Below are 15998 nucleotides of genomic sequence, written 5' to 3' on the forward strand. Positions count from 1 at the left end.
TATAGGTAGAGAGAGAGAGGGGGGGGGGGGGGGGAGAGAGAGAGAGAGAGAGAGAGAGAGAGAGAGAGAGAGGAGAGAGAGAGAGAGAGAGAGAGAATGGATCTACATTTAAAAAATTTTAACTATTGTTAAAGCAATATTAATGCAATAATTACTCACTGTTAACCATTCAATTATTTAAGGATAAAGCTTAAAGACAATGAGGACAAGAATACAGAGTACACAAGTTTCCTATTAGGTAATAATACTATTCCAATAAAATATAAATAATAATATAATATGAAACAAATATAAACATATATAGGGGAAAAAGCATGGCACAAAACATATTTCCCTTGGAGGTCAGTGTATTGTTGTGCATGTCCCTAAATAAATCCTATTTATTTGCATTTTCATTTATTTAGAGTACCTGGAAAAGAAAATGTATGCTGCATAGAGTCTTGCAGATATATGTGTTTGGCCCTCTGCTGAGGCTCTTCAATCTCTGAAGAAGGTGAAACAGCATGACTGACAGATGCTGTATTATCACCAAAATCCCATCTGGAGAGATAAATCATTTCATAATACAGCATCAGAGAGCATTATACTTTCACAAAAGGTCAAACTTAATTTCATCATTTTAGCTCAATTATAATTCAGCGACATTAACCTGATTGTAACGCCTATAGAGATGTCAGCTTTGACTTGAATTGTGTAGCGAGTTGAGGTGTTTACAGCAATGGCCTCTGGCATGGAAATGACTATTAGGTCGTCTAATGGGGTCATTACATCGGCTGTGAGCTTCACCTCCATTAACTGAGAGCTCACTGGGTTATGCGCCATTACCTAAAGCAGAGAAAGTTTGAAAAAATAGACAAATCAAACCATTCATAATAACATCAAAAGCCAAAGCAGTGATTCTAAATCGGTGGGTCATGACTCCAAAATGGGACTAAACACAAGTTTGTTCTTGTCCTTTTTTAAAAAAAAGGTTAACATTAGACGGAAAAAATAACATACAACTAAATAAAAAGGCTAATAGGCAAACAGGCTAATCATTTTTTAAAAAGAGAAAAAAAAAACACGTGTGTGTGTGTGTGTGTGTGTGTGTGTGTGTGTGTGTGTAAATATACATTTATTTAAACAATTAACACAAAATTACAGTATTACCTCAATCCTTTAAAATAAGATTGGCTCAATTTCATTTTTTATTTATTTATTTATTTTTTGGTTAAATCACTATAAAGTTTACAATAATTTACCTTTAGTGTGTATTCTGCGGGGTTCTTAAAAACCACACTATAAGACTCTCCTGTGTGTGCATACTGAACCAGGTCATCAATAACCCAAGTGTACGTCACTGATGACCCAGTGGCTACTGAAGCTGTAAACACCTATAGGAAAAAGAGCAAGCACAGTAAAATATATACAGTATATATATATATATATATATATATATATATATATACAGTATATATATATATATATATATATATATATATATATATATATATATATATATATATATATATATATATATATATATACTCCTCCCCACACTGCATAAATTACTTTAAATGAATTCAATTACTCTATATTAGTTAGTACCACAAAACTCTTTCAAAATGCAAAATAATTATATAAACACTCACCGGCCACTTTATTAGGTACACCTGTCCATCTCTTGTTAACGCAAATTTCTAGTCAGCCAATGCAAACTCAATGCATTTAGGCATATAGACATGGTCAAGACGATCTGCTGCAGTTCTAACCGAGCATCAGAATGGGGAAGAAAGGTGATTTAAATGACTTTGACTGTGGCATGGTTGTTTGTGCCAAACAGGCTGGTCGGAGTATTTCAGAAACTGCTGATCTACTGGGATTTTTACGCACAACCATATCTAGGGTTTACAGAGAATGGTCCGAAAACAAGAAAATATCCAGTGAGCGGCAGTTCTGTGGATACAAATGCCTTGTTGATGCCAGAGGTCAGAGGAGAATGGCCAGACTGATTCCAGCTGATAGAAAGACAACAGTAACTCAAATAGAAACTTGTTACAACCGATGTGTGCAGAAGAGCATCTCTGAACGCACAACACATCGGACCTTGAGGTAGATGGGCTACAGCAGCAGAAAAAAAACGGGGTGCCACTTCTGTCAGCTAAGAACAGGAAACTGAGGCTACAATTTGCACAGGGTCACCAAAATTGGACAGTTGGTGATTGGAAAAACATTGCCTGGTCTGATGAGTCTGCTGCAACATTCAATATGCAGGGTCAGAATTTTGCGTCAACACCATGAAAGCATGGATCCATCCTGCCTTTTATCAATGGTTCAGGCTGGTTTTGGTGGTGTAATAGTGTGGGGGATATTTCTTACACCACTTTGTGCCCATTAGTACCAATTGAGCATCATGTCATCGCTACAGCCCACCTGAGTATTGTTGCTGACCATGTCCATCCCTTTATGACCACAGTGTACCCATCTTCTGATGGCTACTTCCAGCAGAATAACACGCCATGTCATAAAATGCGAATCATCTCAGACTGGTTTCATGAGCATGACAATGAGTTCACTGTACTCAAATGGCCTCCACAGTCACCACATCCTCAATCCAATAGAGCACCTATGGGATGTGGTGAAATAGGAGATTCGCATCATGGATGTGCAGCTGACAAATCTGCAGCAACAGCGTGATGCTATCATGTCAATATGGACCAAAATCTCTGCGGAATTTTCCAGTACCTTGTTGAATCTATCCCACGAAGGAGTAAGGAAGTTCTGAAGGCAAAAGAGGGTCCACCTTAGTACTAGAAAGGTGTACTTAACAAAGTGGCCGGTGAGTGTGTAAGATTTATATCTTCAATATTTATCTTAAATTAGTTATTTTGTTTAATTATTTAAGTTATTTTACTGTAAGGAACAAGAGTATGATTCAGAAATGATAAAAGCACAACAGCTAAAGACGTAGTTTACCCTAAAAAAAAAAGGAAAAGAAATTCTGCCAATATTTACTCAGCCTTGACTTGTTATAAACCAGTTAGAGATATTAGGAAGCCTCTAACCATGAACATCCATGATAGTAAAAGCAAATACTATGGAATTCAGTGGTTACATGCTTCCAACATTCTTTAAAATATTTTCTTTTGTGTACAACATTAAAAAAAAAACATAACACTGTTTATGGAGCAAGTCAACGGTGAGTTGGCAGAATTTTCATCTTTAGGTGAGCTATACCTTTAAAATGTCATTTTTAGGGTAACATTTTTTTACAATACCAAAAGGACCTGATACCTGTTGTTCGTCCACTAAAACTCTTCTGAAGCCCTCCGGCATGATTTTCAGTCCAGAGACAGGAATATGAGACACAACCCTCACACTCAGAGTCTGAGCGCTCAAGCTGTTTGAAGCCTTAATATTTAATACATATTCCTCTTGGACAGAAAGCTCCATGTACACATGTGAAAACAATCCACCTTCTTCAGTCTCGGGCATCTCGACCGGGCAGGAAGACACAAAAGGTACACCACTTTTTGACACTGGTTCCGACCAGGAGCTGGTTACATGCTCTCCTGAAATGATCCGGATGACAATGAGGGTTGAAACATTGACAGGAACATGCATTTGATTGTCCTTGTCAAGCTTTGGATGTAAAACTTGTAACCCCATCACAAGAGTTTCTGCTTTGATTGGACTGTTGGGTGTTTGTGAAACTCCATAGTGTGGCACTGGGTCCTCATAAATGACCCGGAAATCACAGATCACTTCGTCTAGCCATTGTCCTTTTCCTGGTTGGACAGAGAAACTACCCTCAAACCAGCCACCCCATTCTGGCCCAGGCAAGGAGAGGTAACTCTGGCGCCAGGCTGAGCTGGTACTGGCAACACAATGGAGAAATTCATCTGCTCTTCTAGTGTGTTGCAGAGCCAGGATATCATCAGGATAGACAGTGATGTGTTTGTCTTGTACTATAGCCTGCATGAATAGAAAAAAGGTGAATACACTGTCATAACAAGTGACATAATTTAATATACAAGCTGAGATGCATATTGTTTTTGAGTTGCCAGTAGAAAGGGATTTAGATTTTAACATTGTTAAAGTCCCCATGAACGGGAAGCTGCAACTGTTATTTTTTCGGATTGTGACGCAGTTGCTAGAGAAATGGAATATTAAATGAGAAAACAGTGGGCGTGGCTTGTTTTTTCTACTGCGAGCTGATTGGTTGTAGTAAAGTAGGTATTTTATTCAATAAGAGGTTTTAGAAGTGTTATTACAACCTAACAGACACTATCCTCACCATTTCTATTTGTTGTCAAACCTGACAGTTGGAGCGGTGTGGTTAAATATGTTAGCTACAACCAATTCCTAAAATATATGTAATCTGACAATTTAACTGAAAGAAAAAACAGGAAGTGCATTTTCAGATTTCAATTAAAGATTAGAACAGCAAACGATTTTTTTTCATCTTAATGACATGCACAGATGAATTGTTTACCACAAAACTGGCAATGTGAGCTACCAAATCAAGGTTAGTTTTGATTTCTTGGGCACTTTAAAGGGATAGTTCTGACAAAACTGAAAATGACATCATCATTTACTCGTCCTCATGTGTTTTTAAACCATTATGAGTTCTTTCATTGGTTGAACTCAAAAGAAGATATTTTGAAGAATGCTGGTTGCTGCAACCCATTAATTTCCATTGTAGAAAAATACTATGTAAGTCTATGGGTCCCAGCCACCAGCCTTTTTAAAAATATTGTTTTTTTGTGTTCAACCTATGAAAGAAATTCAATTAGGTCTTAAACAAGTGTGGAAATGATGACAGAATTTGTTTTGGGCGAACAGTCTTTTTAAACCATAGGTATACATAATATTGGATTTTGCCAATATCTAATAAGTCAATAATTTTACATTTTAGTTTGAATGTCCAAATTGTAGTAAATGTCCAAAATGTAGCCTCAGATAGCTAAACAATATGTCATTTTATTTAACATTTTTAAATTTATATACTTTTTAGCCTCATATGTTTGCATTGCAAAGCTAGTGCAAGATAAGCCTTTTGTGGTTTAAAAAAAAGATTCCTTGACTGGGAAGTTTAAACTATTGAGCACCATATAAGTCCATCATATAGAGAGAAAAAAACTTGAATGTTCTCCTCTCAAAAAAAAAAAAAAAAAACTTAAAGGGCACCTATAATGAAAATCATCTTTTGTAAGCTGTTTGGACAGAACTGTGTGCAAGTATAGTGTGTCCACAGTAATATTGAAGTGATAGAAACAATAAGTCTCTTTTTTTAATTTCCTGACATTAAAATAGGATCCAAATCCCTCTAATTTTGAGGAAGACCGCAACGTGGCGTAGGAGTGCGGTTTTCCCGCCCACCGAATTGATGTACAGCCACGTATTAACATGTCTCTGTAGTAACGCGTATAATCATATCTACAAGACAGGACATGCACAAAGCAACCGGGATTAAAAGATCTGTTGAGCTCACTGTGATCATCAATCATCAAATGTGATCAAGAATGAGTTTTACAAGTTTAAAACGTTTTTAAAACAGTGCCTGTTTGTAACAAATTACAGCGATTTACTTCAGCTTTCCTTATCACCACAGCCGCGTGTCAGAACAATTATAAAAGAAGATGATTCAATCCCAGTTTGAGGATTATTTTGTAACGTATTTCCATACAGCAGTGGATATTAACGTGTATCCTGTCACATTTGCGTGCAAAAACGGTGCAAAGTTAAGCGTATGCGCTGTGTGTCTGTGTCCGCTGTGTGTGTGTGAGCGCGAACTTTGTAACAACATTGTGTGTGACTCATCGTTTTCATCAACTCATTAACTTCACAACAAATACATCAAATAATCATAGGTAAAGTTCTTACTATTTGTCAAACGTTACATGAGATCTGCTTCCTTCATGTCATCACTGTGCTGTTTATCTGACGCAGGCGAGGCAGAGATTGAGGCACATTCTGACAGGCACATGGGAACAGTGGCCGGGGAGAACTAGCAGTAATGGCACAGGCAACAAAAACAGCTACAATATGTTCAGAGCTGAAAATTATAAACTTCTGAAAGGTATGATAAATAATCTGATGGGTATTTTAAGCTGAAACTTTACAGACACATTCTGGAGACATAAAAAACTTATATTAGATCTTGAAAAGGGGTAAAAATAGGTGCCCTTTAAAGCGATAGTTCACGCAAAAATTTAATATTTTCGCAAAAATTTAATACTTTCATATTATTACAGATCCTCTTACTATGAAAGTCAAAAGGTGCCAGCAACCAGCATACTTTAAAATATCTTATATGTTCAACAGAAGAAAGAAACTGATAAAGGTTTAAATCTACATGTGGGGGGATAATTTTCATTTTAGAGTGAATTATCCCTGTGACCAACAAATTATTATTCTGGAAGTGGAAAAGTCCTTTAAAAGTACCAAAATGATGTGTGAGAGAGTAAACAAGGGCCATTTTGTCACCTACTCTGACATGTGTGTGTTCACTGCTTGGTGGCAGCGTCAGTGACATGTCTGCCATCAAGTGGAAGAACGGTGGCGTCACAGGATAGCGGGGAGGCAAAGCGAAAGCATGTCCAGCGTTAAAAGAGTTGTAAGGGCTGCACGGACTGGTGACGGGCAGACAGATCTCCAGCAGATGGCACCAGTATTGCCCACTAGCACAGCCGCCAGTGGTGTTACACATGGCCATCAGGGAACAGCAGCTGAAAGGGTTGAGGAGAGAACTGCAACCTAAGAGAGAAGAGAAGATGTGTTAATGATAATTTGACAAACTGTTAAAGTGTGCGTGTTGCTAATTAGTGCTTCATTTGTTCACCAGGTGGAACAAGGTGATGACTCGGGCTGCAGTATGGTCTTAAGATCTGCATTCTGGCAAAGGTCATCTGATCACTGGGCTGCGTTACCATTTCCAAAGACAGCACTCGACCCTCGTGACTGAACCACAGACCTGGGAACAGCATAATCTGTGCACACACACACACCTGGTTAAAATAGGCATATATTAACATACAGTGATAGAATGAACATTTGTGTGTACACTGCAAAAAATCCTTTTATTACTTTGAGTTTTTGTCTTGTTTAATGTCCAAATGTATTTTAGAATAAAATCAATCAATTAAGAAGCATTTTCTAGACAAGTAAAAAAATATTGTCTTTTTTTCAGAAATAAGATGTCAAAATTCAATTCACTTATAGCACATGTCTTTGGACTGTAGGGGGAAACCGGAGCACCCGGAGGACACCCCCAAGGACACGGGGAGAACATGCAAACTCCACACAGAAATGCCAACTGACCCAGCCGGGTCTCGAACCAGCGACCTTCTTGCTATGAGGAGATCGTTCTACCCACTGCGCCACCGTGACACCCTAAGGCTAATTAATCATTGTAAAACAAGGTATAGCATTGGTGTGCTAGGTGGAATTAGGCAGTGGAGGAAAGGTTTGTGGAGCAGGGTTTATGTGAGTGCTGGAAATCCTTGAATACACTTGAATTTTTATCTAGGGTTTTCAAGGATTGAAAATTACTTAGATTTTGGATAAAGTGCTTGAAACTGCTTGATAACGTAATTGTGTTTTAGTGAAAAATATAATGGTGAAAAGATGCGGGCAGTTATTGCTGCAGCTGACCTCGTAGAAGTTTTTAGATGAAAAAGTTTTGGAAAAGGACGATGCAGAAGCTCAGTGGTTAGCTGGTTTGAGTCCAAGCTGGACCAGGAGACATTTCTGTGTGGAGTTTGCATGTTCTCCCTGTGTTGGCATGGGTTTCCATTAGGTACTCTGGTTTAACTGTGACAAAGAATGGTGTTTTTACAAGTGACTGTCTAGTGAACGATATTAGAGAGTAGTATTCCTATGAACTGCTGGGTCCTCTTTGCTTCAATGAATCTGCATTATTCTGGCAAATAATACCTTTCATGCATTAAATAACATAAATTTCACTTTGAGGTTTTTAAACAATATTGATTAATGTCCAGTTGTTTGAAACAATGCTGTTTAAAAAAAACATTATCAAAGTCCTTGTTTAGATTATCAATTTATTTAAATGTACATGTTTTATTGTGTATTATATGATGTATTGTCTATTATGAGATTGTTGTTAATCTGTTTTGTGGCTCCACACTGTTGAAAAGGCTCCATTAATTTAAGCTAAATTTACAAACATTTTACTCAATCCATACTTGTTGAATTTAATTAATAAAATTGTTTGTAATCTGCAATTACCTCAATTTTATTGTATAAGGTTATTATTTTTAGAGCTGATGAACAGGCTCCACATATTTTATGTTAAATCTAAATAAAAACATTGAGTAGTTTTCATTAACATTGTGTTGTTTTTTCTGTTCAATAAATTAATATTTTTGATAAAAATTGGCTAATCTTTAAGTACTGTTTGTGGTTACTCATTTTAAATAACTAATTTTAAATAAGCTTATTTAATCAATTGTTATTCAATCCATATATGTTGAATTTTATTAATAATATTGCTTGCAATGTTACCTCAATTTTATTGAGTAGATATGGGATATTATTTTTTACAGTGCACAATCCAAAGACAAGCAATATAGGTGAATTGGGTAAACAAAATTGGCTGTAGTAGTGGGTTGCGGATGAAAAGGCATACACTGCATAAAACATATGCTAGAATAGTTGGCGGTTCATTCTGCTGTGGCGACCCCTAGTAAATAAGGGACTAAGCTAAAGGAAAATGAATGAATTAATGAATAAATGAATGAATGAAGTTTGGAAGTTTTTCTGTATAACCTGATACAGGAACTGACAACAACATTGCAGATTGTATCATTTATGGTTAGGGGCTAAAATGTTAGTGGATGAACAAAACATATTTTTATTAAAAACATATATATTGTATTACCTCAACCAAATGTGGTCCTGGGTCTGGTGGAGAGGGTAGCAGTTGTATTTGCGACACTGTGTATATGCCAGACATTAGTGGTACACCAGTCACATAACTCTCCAGCGACGGCAAAGACACTTTAAAGGAAAAATGATTGACAATGCTGTCAGTAACTATGTCTGACAAAGGTTTTGTGATATGGCTTTTATTAACTGAATGTGAACCGTAAATAACTCTAATGTGCTTTAAAAGGTTAGTTCACAAAATTGAAAAGTCTGTCATCATTTACTCACTTGTTCAAAACCTTCTTGAGTTTCTTTCTTCTGTTGAACACAAAGGAAGATATACTGAAGAATTGACTTCAATAGTACTTTTTGTTTCTACTATGGATGCTTTTTTTTTTTGGAATATCTTTTTTTGTGTTCAACAAGAAGAAAAAAATCATAAAAGTTTAGAGCCACATGAGTATGGGTAAATGGTGAATAAATTAAACATTTTGGGTGAACTATCCCTTTAAAATATCACCTACTGGCTGTTTAAACCTTGATGATAATTTCCAAAAAAAGAATAATTTTCATGCCTTGAGCCTTGTAATGCTGCTCAATAGCATAATAACAAATAACTACACCACATTTACGTTTAAAAATAAATATATTAAGATGACAGTAAAAAAACTGTCATGTAACTGTCTTAAATCTGTATACAATGTAAAACCCCAAAACAAACCATTTAAGTTCAAAACTAATCCTAATGAGTACTGTGAACTTAATTCATTTGAGTAAATAAAGCAATCTGAGCACAGTAAAACCCAATGAATGAAGAGAACTCAAACCAACGGAGTACTGTAAAACCCAATAAGTTAAGGTAACTCAAATTGTTTGAGAAAAACAATAGCAACAAACCATTTCAGTTCAAAACTAATCCTAATGAGTACTGTATACTTAATCCATTTGAGTAAATGAAGCAATTTGAGCACAGTAAAACACAATAAATGAAGAGAACTCAAACCAACTGAGTACTGTAAAACCCAGTAAGCTAAGGTAACTCAAACCGTTTGAGGAAACTGATAACAACAAACCATTTGAGTTAAAAAACTAATCTATATGAGTACTGTGAACTTACTCCGTTTAAGTTGAAGTAATGAGGTATTTCATTAACTCATTAACTTTATTACCGAGTTCAAAACTCTTTTCAAATGAATAGAATTAACTTTCAGCAAATTTTGAGTTAACTACACTCATTTCATTTGATAAAGTTGACTGTTGAGTTTTACAGTGTATTAATGAGAAATGGCAAATGGAACGGGATAAATGTAGAAACAACAAATTGTATGAAGTGAATCCATTTGTAAATGAAAGAAATAATTACAAATTTTAAAGTAGACATGATCAAGTTGTACATACGAGATGCAGAATCAGACCATCAAGAGTTACACACTCATATTTATTGAAAGGGGAAGAATATCTGTGAGAATATTTTGACAATAAAGCATTTAAAAGGATGTGCATTTTTAAATGATATTAGAGAACGTTTTTATTCAGGACATATTTTAAGGGAAATGTTTGAAAAGGTGTCTTCTGGAACACTTTTAGAATAATTATCTTCAATCAAACTAAACGAATGTGTATGACTATTTTCAATGTTTTTTTGTATATGTACATTTGTTAAAAAACTGACATGATTTTTATATATTGTTTATTTAGTATAGGTTTTGCCATGAGTATAGCCAATGCTGCTATGGCATTAAAATATAAATAAAATGGGTAACACTTTAATTTGATGGTCCATTTGAGTATTAGTAGACTGTCTGTTTAATATCTGTTGATACTGCTGCTAAACAGACATTAAACTGACTATAAGAAACTTTGCAAGTACATGTCAACTTACACTAATCCTAACCCAACCTAACAGTCTACTTATAATCTAATGAGAATAAGTTGGCATGTTGATGCAATGTAACTGAAATTCAACAAACAGGCCATCAAAATAAAGTGACCAATTAAATAAATAAATAAATAAATAAATAAACAAATGAAAAAATAATGAAAGTAAAAGTATATTCATCTGTTATTACCTGACATTGTTTTTTCACAGATAACAAAATTCTTCTTATTACACTGTTCGCTCATCCACTGTCCAGAGGCCAGAGCCATTGAAGCACATTCTTTCTCGCTGTCTTCAGGATCTAAATCACCAAACAAACCCTCTGCCATTCCTTCCCTCATCCAGACCCCAACTGGATCTTCTCTGGAATTTAAAACAAATACAGGATCAGACATTACTGAAGTTTCTGTATTTGGTGTCTAAGACTTCAGTATCTAAATAATACACGTATTCTGCACTTTCTACAGTTCCCTTTAAATATTTCTGTTTAAAAAAAAACAACAAAAATCGTTTGATCTCTTACAGACGGAATGAATTTTGTATGAAGCTCTGAACAGTCACACTGTCCACCAAAGCAAGGTCTCCTCCTCTCTCGTCTCTCTGACAGATGCCTCTTGCTTCCAGCCATGTTGACGTAAATGAGGGCATCCAGAAACAGCGCAAACCATCACGGTCAATTTTTGCTCCCTTTGGGCAATCATTTTCTAGTGCAAAGCATGAAATATTACAAAAACATGAGATGCATCTTCACATAATGCAGGCAAGTCACGTAGAGTAATGCTCTGTGATTGAAAACAATTAGCAAGAATAATATCCATTACTGAGCAAGGCAGACAAAACATCTCACCGCTGAAGCAGCTTGTAAAAACACAGAGAATCCAAATGAGAGGCAGGTGCATAATATTTGCCATTCTATCCGATCCCCTGGTAGAGCATCATGAATGTGAGTAATAATGAATAATATACAGAAGAGACTGCATCATGGAGAACCTGTGTCCGTCCACTAACTTTTCCTTCTCGTCTTCAGCTCTGTTTCTCTCTCTGGCCTCTATCTTTTTGTCTTTCTCTCTAACTTGTCCATTTATTGCTCGGTGACCTTTTAGCATTGTGCGTTTCAACACACAGTTTCACCCCCCCTTCAACATTCGCATGACTTTCGGTTTGTCTCACAGCAACAGTCCTAGAAGAGAAAGAGTGGACAGAGTCCCTCATTAACATGCTGTAAAATCCCTGTTGATGAATAGGCAGTTAAAACCACTCATCCAGTTTAAATGCGTCACCACCTCCTTTATTACACTAAATTATTTATAAAACGAAGAAAAAAAAGCATTCTGTAGGCATTGGGGGTGCTGTTTTCAACTGGAATATAACATCTTTTTGTGCAGCTTTACTTAAGCTTCTGTCCAAACCCTTGGAAATATCTAGTCTGACCTTCGGGCAACTGTTTATTTTTCTCCTGTAGGACATCCTGTAAGTCATTCTCCACTCCAATTTAAATGTACAGAACACAGTACTGTGAAAATACTGCAGAAAGGAGGAAAGAGTGAGCTCTTCTCGGAAGACGCACCAGCCGTTGCTAAGCAACAGAGTAGATAGAGCAAGGGTTGACAGTCATTCTTTTCAAAGCGAAGCAGATAGATGTAACAAAGCTTCCCCGGATGAATACCGGGTCATAGCTTTCAGGAGTGAACAATGGAACAGCATCTAATAGTTTTCAGCGAAAAGGCCAATGAGAATCAGATTGGATTCTGGTGACCTTTTTTCCCCCCCAAACCTTACCGGATCTAGATTTTACATTGCAAACTAAATCTTGTTCATGTAGTTTCAAACCTTTATCACTTTCTCTCCTGCTGTATGTGGAAAACCAAAGAAGGTGTGTTAAAGAATGATAGTAGCCAAGCAACATTAGATTACATTGACCTTCATGATTTCATTGAGAGATGACAATTTTTTTTTTTAATAATACAATTAGATTCAGGAGGACAAGAGGTTGGATGAAATAACATCATTTTTATTCATTTAATTAACATTTTTTTTTGTTCTATTTTAGTCTAAAAAATTAAAAAATAACAATGTAAAAGTCAGTGTTGTGTTATTTATACTTTTTTAAAGCTTAAGATTGCAATATATTACATTTTTACCCAAAACACAAGTGTTTATTAGGATTAAGTTTCATTTATTAAAATAAATGTAAAATACAATGACATAAATGACAATAAAATAAAATTTCCAGTACTGGGTTGTGGCTGAAAGGGCATCCGCTGTGTGAAACATATGCCGGAATAGTTGGCGGTTCATTCTGCTGTGGCGACCCTTGGTAAATAAGGGATTAAGCCGAAGAGAAATGAATTAAATTAAATTAAATTAAAGGGTGTCACGGTGGCGCAGTGGGTAGCACGATCACTTCACAGCAAGAAGTTCAATGTTCGAGCCCAAGCAGGGTCAGTTGGCATTTCTGTGTGGAGTTTGCGTGTTCTCCCCATGTTTACGTGGGTTTCCTCCGGGTGCTCCGGTTTCCCCCACAGTCCAAAGACATGCGTTAGGTGAATTGAATAAAACTAAATTGGCCATGGTGTATGTGTGTCAATGCAAGAGTATATGGGTGTTTCCCAGTGTGGGGTTGCAGCTGAAAGGTAATTTACTGTGTAAAAAACATGCTGGATAAGTTGGCGGTTCATTCCGCTGTGGCAACCCCTGGATAAAGGGACTAAGCCAAAAACAAAATGTATAAGTTACTTGTCATCAGGGCTGACAAAGGAACACAAAATCACATACAAAGACATCAGATAATTAACATTAACTCTGTATATGTATGTCTTGAAACAGTTTAAAATACTGTGCATGTGTTTTATTTGGTAGTTTCTATTGTTCTGAGTAAGACTCTGCTATGCAGTACATCCACCAATAGTTCTAGGAGTTATGAAAACGTTCCTCTGGTGAGTAAGCCCTCTGTGAATATGATCCATCTGTGCTGTCTCCGCAAAATAAAATTAATTGACTTGTATTGCTATCAAAGAATAAATCTTGTTTGTCAGGCTCGTGTAATGGAATGCCATCAACTTAGCTTTAACCTTCCAGTATTCATAAATTTTGATTATTCGTACAAGAGTCATTTGCATAAAACATGGTACACTCTACATATAAGGACTTCCTGTACAAATTTACACAAATTTGTGTGCACCCTTTGTGACTTTTTACAGTCTATTGGCTTCCGCACTGCAGAAAAATAAATAGTATCTTGGGTATGGTCATTTTTTGCTGCTGACATTGTTTGAAGTGATCAAGAGTTTAAATTACAGTATTAAAGAAAAGCTCAATTTACAACTCGACTTAACAGTTGATCTCTGGGTCTGGCAGGAGCACTAATAGCTTAGCTTAGCATAAATCATTAAAGGGCATGAAGGGATGAAAATCATCTTTTGGACAAAACTGTGTGTAGGCATAGTGTGTCCACAGTCATATGGGGGTGATATAAAGACAATACGATATAAAGACAAAACGTCTCTTTTTTAATTTCCTGTTGTTAAAATAGGATCCAAATCCCTCCCATTTTGAAGCCCACCGCAATGTGATGTAGGAGTGCGGTTTCCCTGCCCACCAAATTGATTGACAGCCCGGTGTTAAAATGTCTCCGCAGTAACATGCACAATCAGATCCACAAGACAGGACGTGCGCAAAGCAACCAGGATTAAAAGATCTGTTCAGCTCTCTGTGATCATCAGTCATGAAATTTACAAGGTTAAAACTTTTTTAAAAAAGTGCATGTTTGGAACGAGTTACAGCGATTTTACCATCTTTATCACCACAGCCGCATTAGTACAATTATAAAAGATGATGCTTCAATTGCTGTTTGTGGATGTTAAATCAGGTTTGTTTTGTACAATAACATAACACATTTGCATGCTTTACAGACACATAATGGAGACACAAAAAAACTTATCTTAAATCTTGAAAAAGTGGTAAAATAGGTGCTCTTTAAATTGGATTAGAATATTAGCATCTTGCTAAAAAAAAATCAAAGAAGGGCTTTGATAATTTTCCTATTTAAAACTTGACTCTTCTGTAGTTAAATTGCATTCTAAGACTGAAAGAAAATTAAAAGTTTATCTAGGTTGATTTGAACTACTCTCATTCTGGTGTAATAATCAAAAAACTTTGCGGCCGTACCATGATTGAAACAGTCTCAATGATTTTATGCAGTACTGTTACCTAGGGCAGCATGGTGGCGCAGTGGGTAGCACAATCGCCTCATAGCAAGAAGGTCGCTGGTTCGGTTGTCATTTCTGTGTGGAGTTTGCATATTCTCCCCGTGTTCACGTGGGTTTCCTCTGGTTGCTCTGGATTCCCCCACAATTCCAAAAAAAAAAAAAAAAAAAAAAAATCCTATTGGATGGGATAAATTGTCCTAAGTGTATGTGTGTGAACGAGTGTGTATGGATGTTTCCCATTGACGGGTTGGAGCTGGAAGGGAATCTGCTGTATAAAACATATGCTGGATAAGTTGGTGGTTCATTCCGCTGTGGTGACCCCAGATTAATAAAGGGACTAAGCAAAAATTAATGAAATTGAAAAGAAAATGAATGAATAGATGTTATACCCTAGCTACCCTATACCCTAGCTGAGGGTTATTTTCAAGTGCTGTGTAATATCACCATGGCAAATGTTTGGCTTCCCTTCACTAAAATACTCTTGGCGCATTTGCATGCTTAGTGAAATACACAGAATGAGTTATTGTGTGTTTAAAGGTGGTGGGAGAGGTGCTTTGAAAAAAAAAATCCAACAGGTTCTGAGGTGATGAATCCCAATTAAAGAGCGCGTGAGCATGGTAATGAAAACAAAAAAGAATATTGTTGTGCAAATGAGAGATTAAAACATTCATACCTCTCTAATGCAAGTCAAAATGGTGTTTCCTTCTTGATGCAATACAAATTCTAAATCAGTGTCATTAGATGAAGTTTTAGTGATGTTAAATGTGTTTATTTGTAAATTGGATTTCAGAATTATTCATGAACATGCCGTTTATACTAAATCTTGCTCCTGCTGAAATATTTGTGGCAGGCTGTTGTTCAGGGCTGAATAACAATTATCTGCCAGATAGATTATTACGCTGAGCACTGCTCAGAATGTCTGATTACTTTCTGAATCAATTCCCCATCCTTTTTCATTAGCATTGAATCTCATCATCACCTCTTTATTCTTCAATGTACAGAAAAGGCTAGCCAAACAATAAATGTTCCTTGAACATTTTGTT

General features: G+C 36.3%; 1 protein-coding gene across 1 annotated transcript in view; it reads right to left on the reverse strand.

Annotated features, from left to right (window-relative positions):
* The window catches only part of pkd1b (polycystic kidney disease 1b), a 55705-nt gene extending 43965 nt beyond the window's left edge, over positions 1-11740 (reverse strand). The window contains exons 1-10 of the mRNA XM_056469151.1: positions 11595-11740; positions 11271-11451; positions 10938-11110; positions 8882-9000; positions 6824-6971; positions 6473-6738; positions 3274-3954; positions 1242-1373; positions 650-825; positions 410-540 (exon numbers count right to left, since the gene is read on the reverse strand). Of these exons, the coding sequence (XP_056325126.1) occupies positions 410-540; positions 650-825; positions 1242-1373; positions 3274-3954; positions 6473-6738; positions 6824-6971; positions 8882-9000; positions 10938-11110; positions 11271-11451; positions 11595-11658 (2071 nt within the window). The 5' untranslated portion in view covers positions 11659-11740. The remainder of the gene's footprint in view (positions 1-409; positions 541-649; positions 826-1241; positions 1374-3273; positions 3955-6472; positions 6739-6823; positions 6972-8881; positions 9001-10937; positions 11111-11270; positions 11452-11594) is intronic.
* Positions 11741-15998: the final 4258 nt, after the last annotated feature.

The sequence above is a fragment of the Danio aesculapii genome, chromosome 12 (assembly GCF_903798145.1).
Source record: "Danio aesculapii chromosome 12, fDanAes4.1, whole genome shotgun sequence".
Classification (NCBI taxonomy): domain Eukaryota; kingdom Metazoa; phylum Chordata; class Actinopteri; order Cypriniformes; family Danionidae; genus Danio; species Danio aesculapii.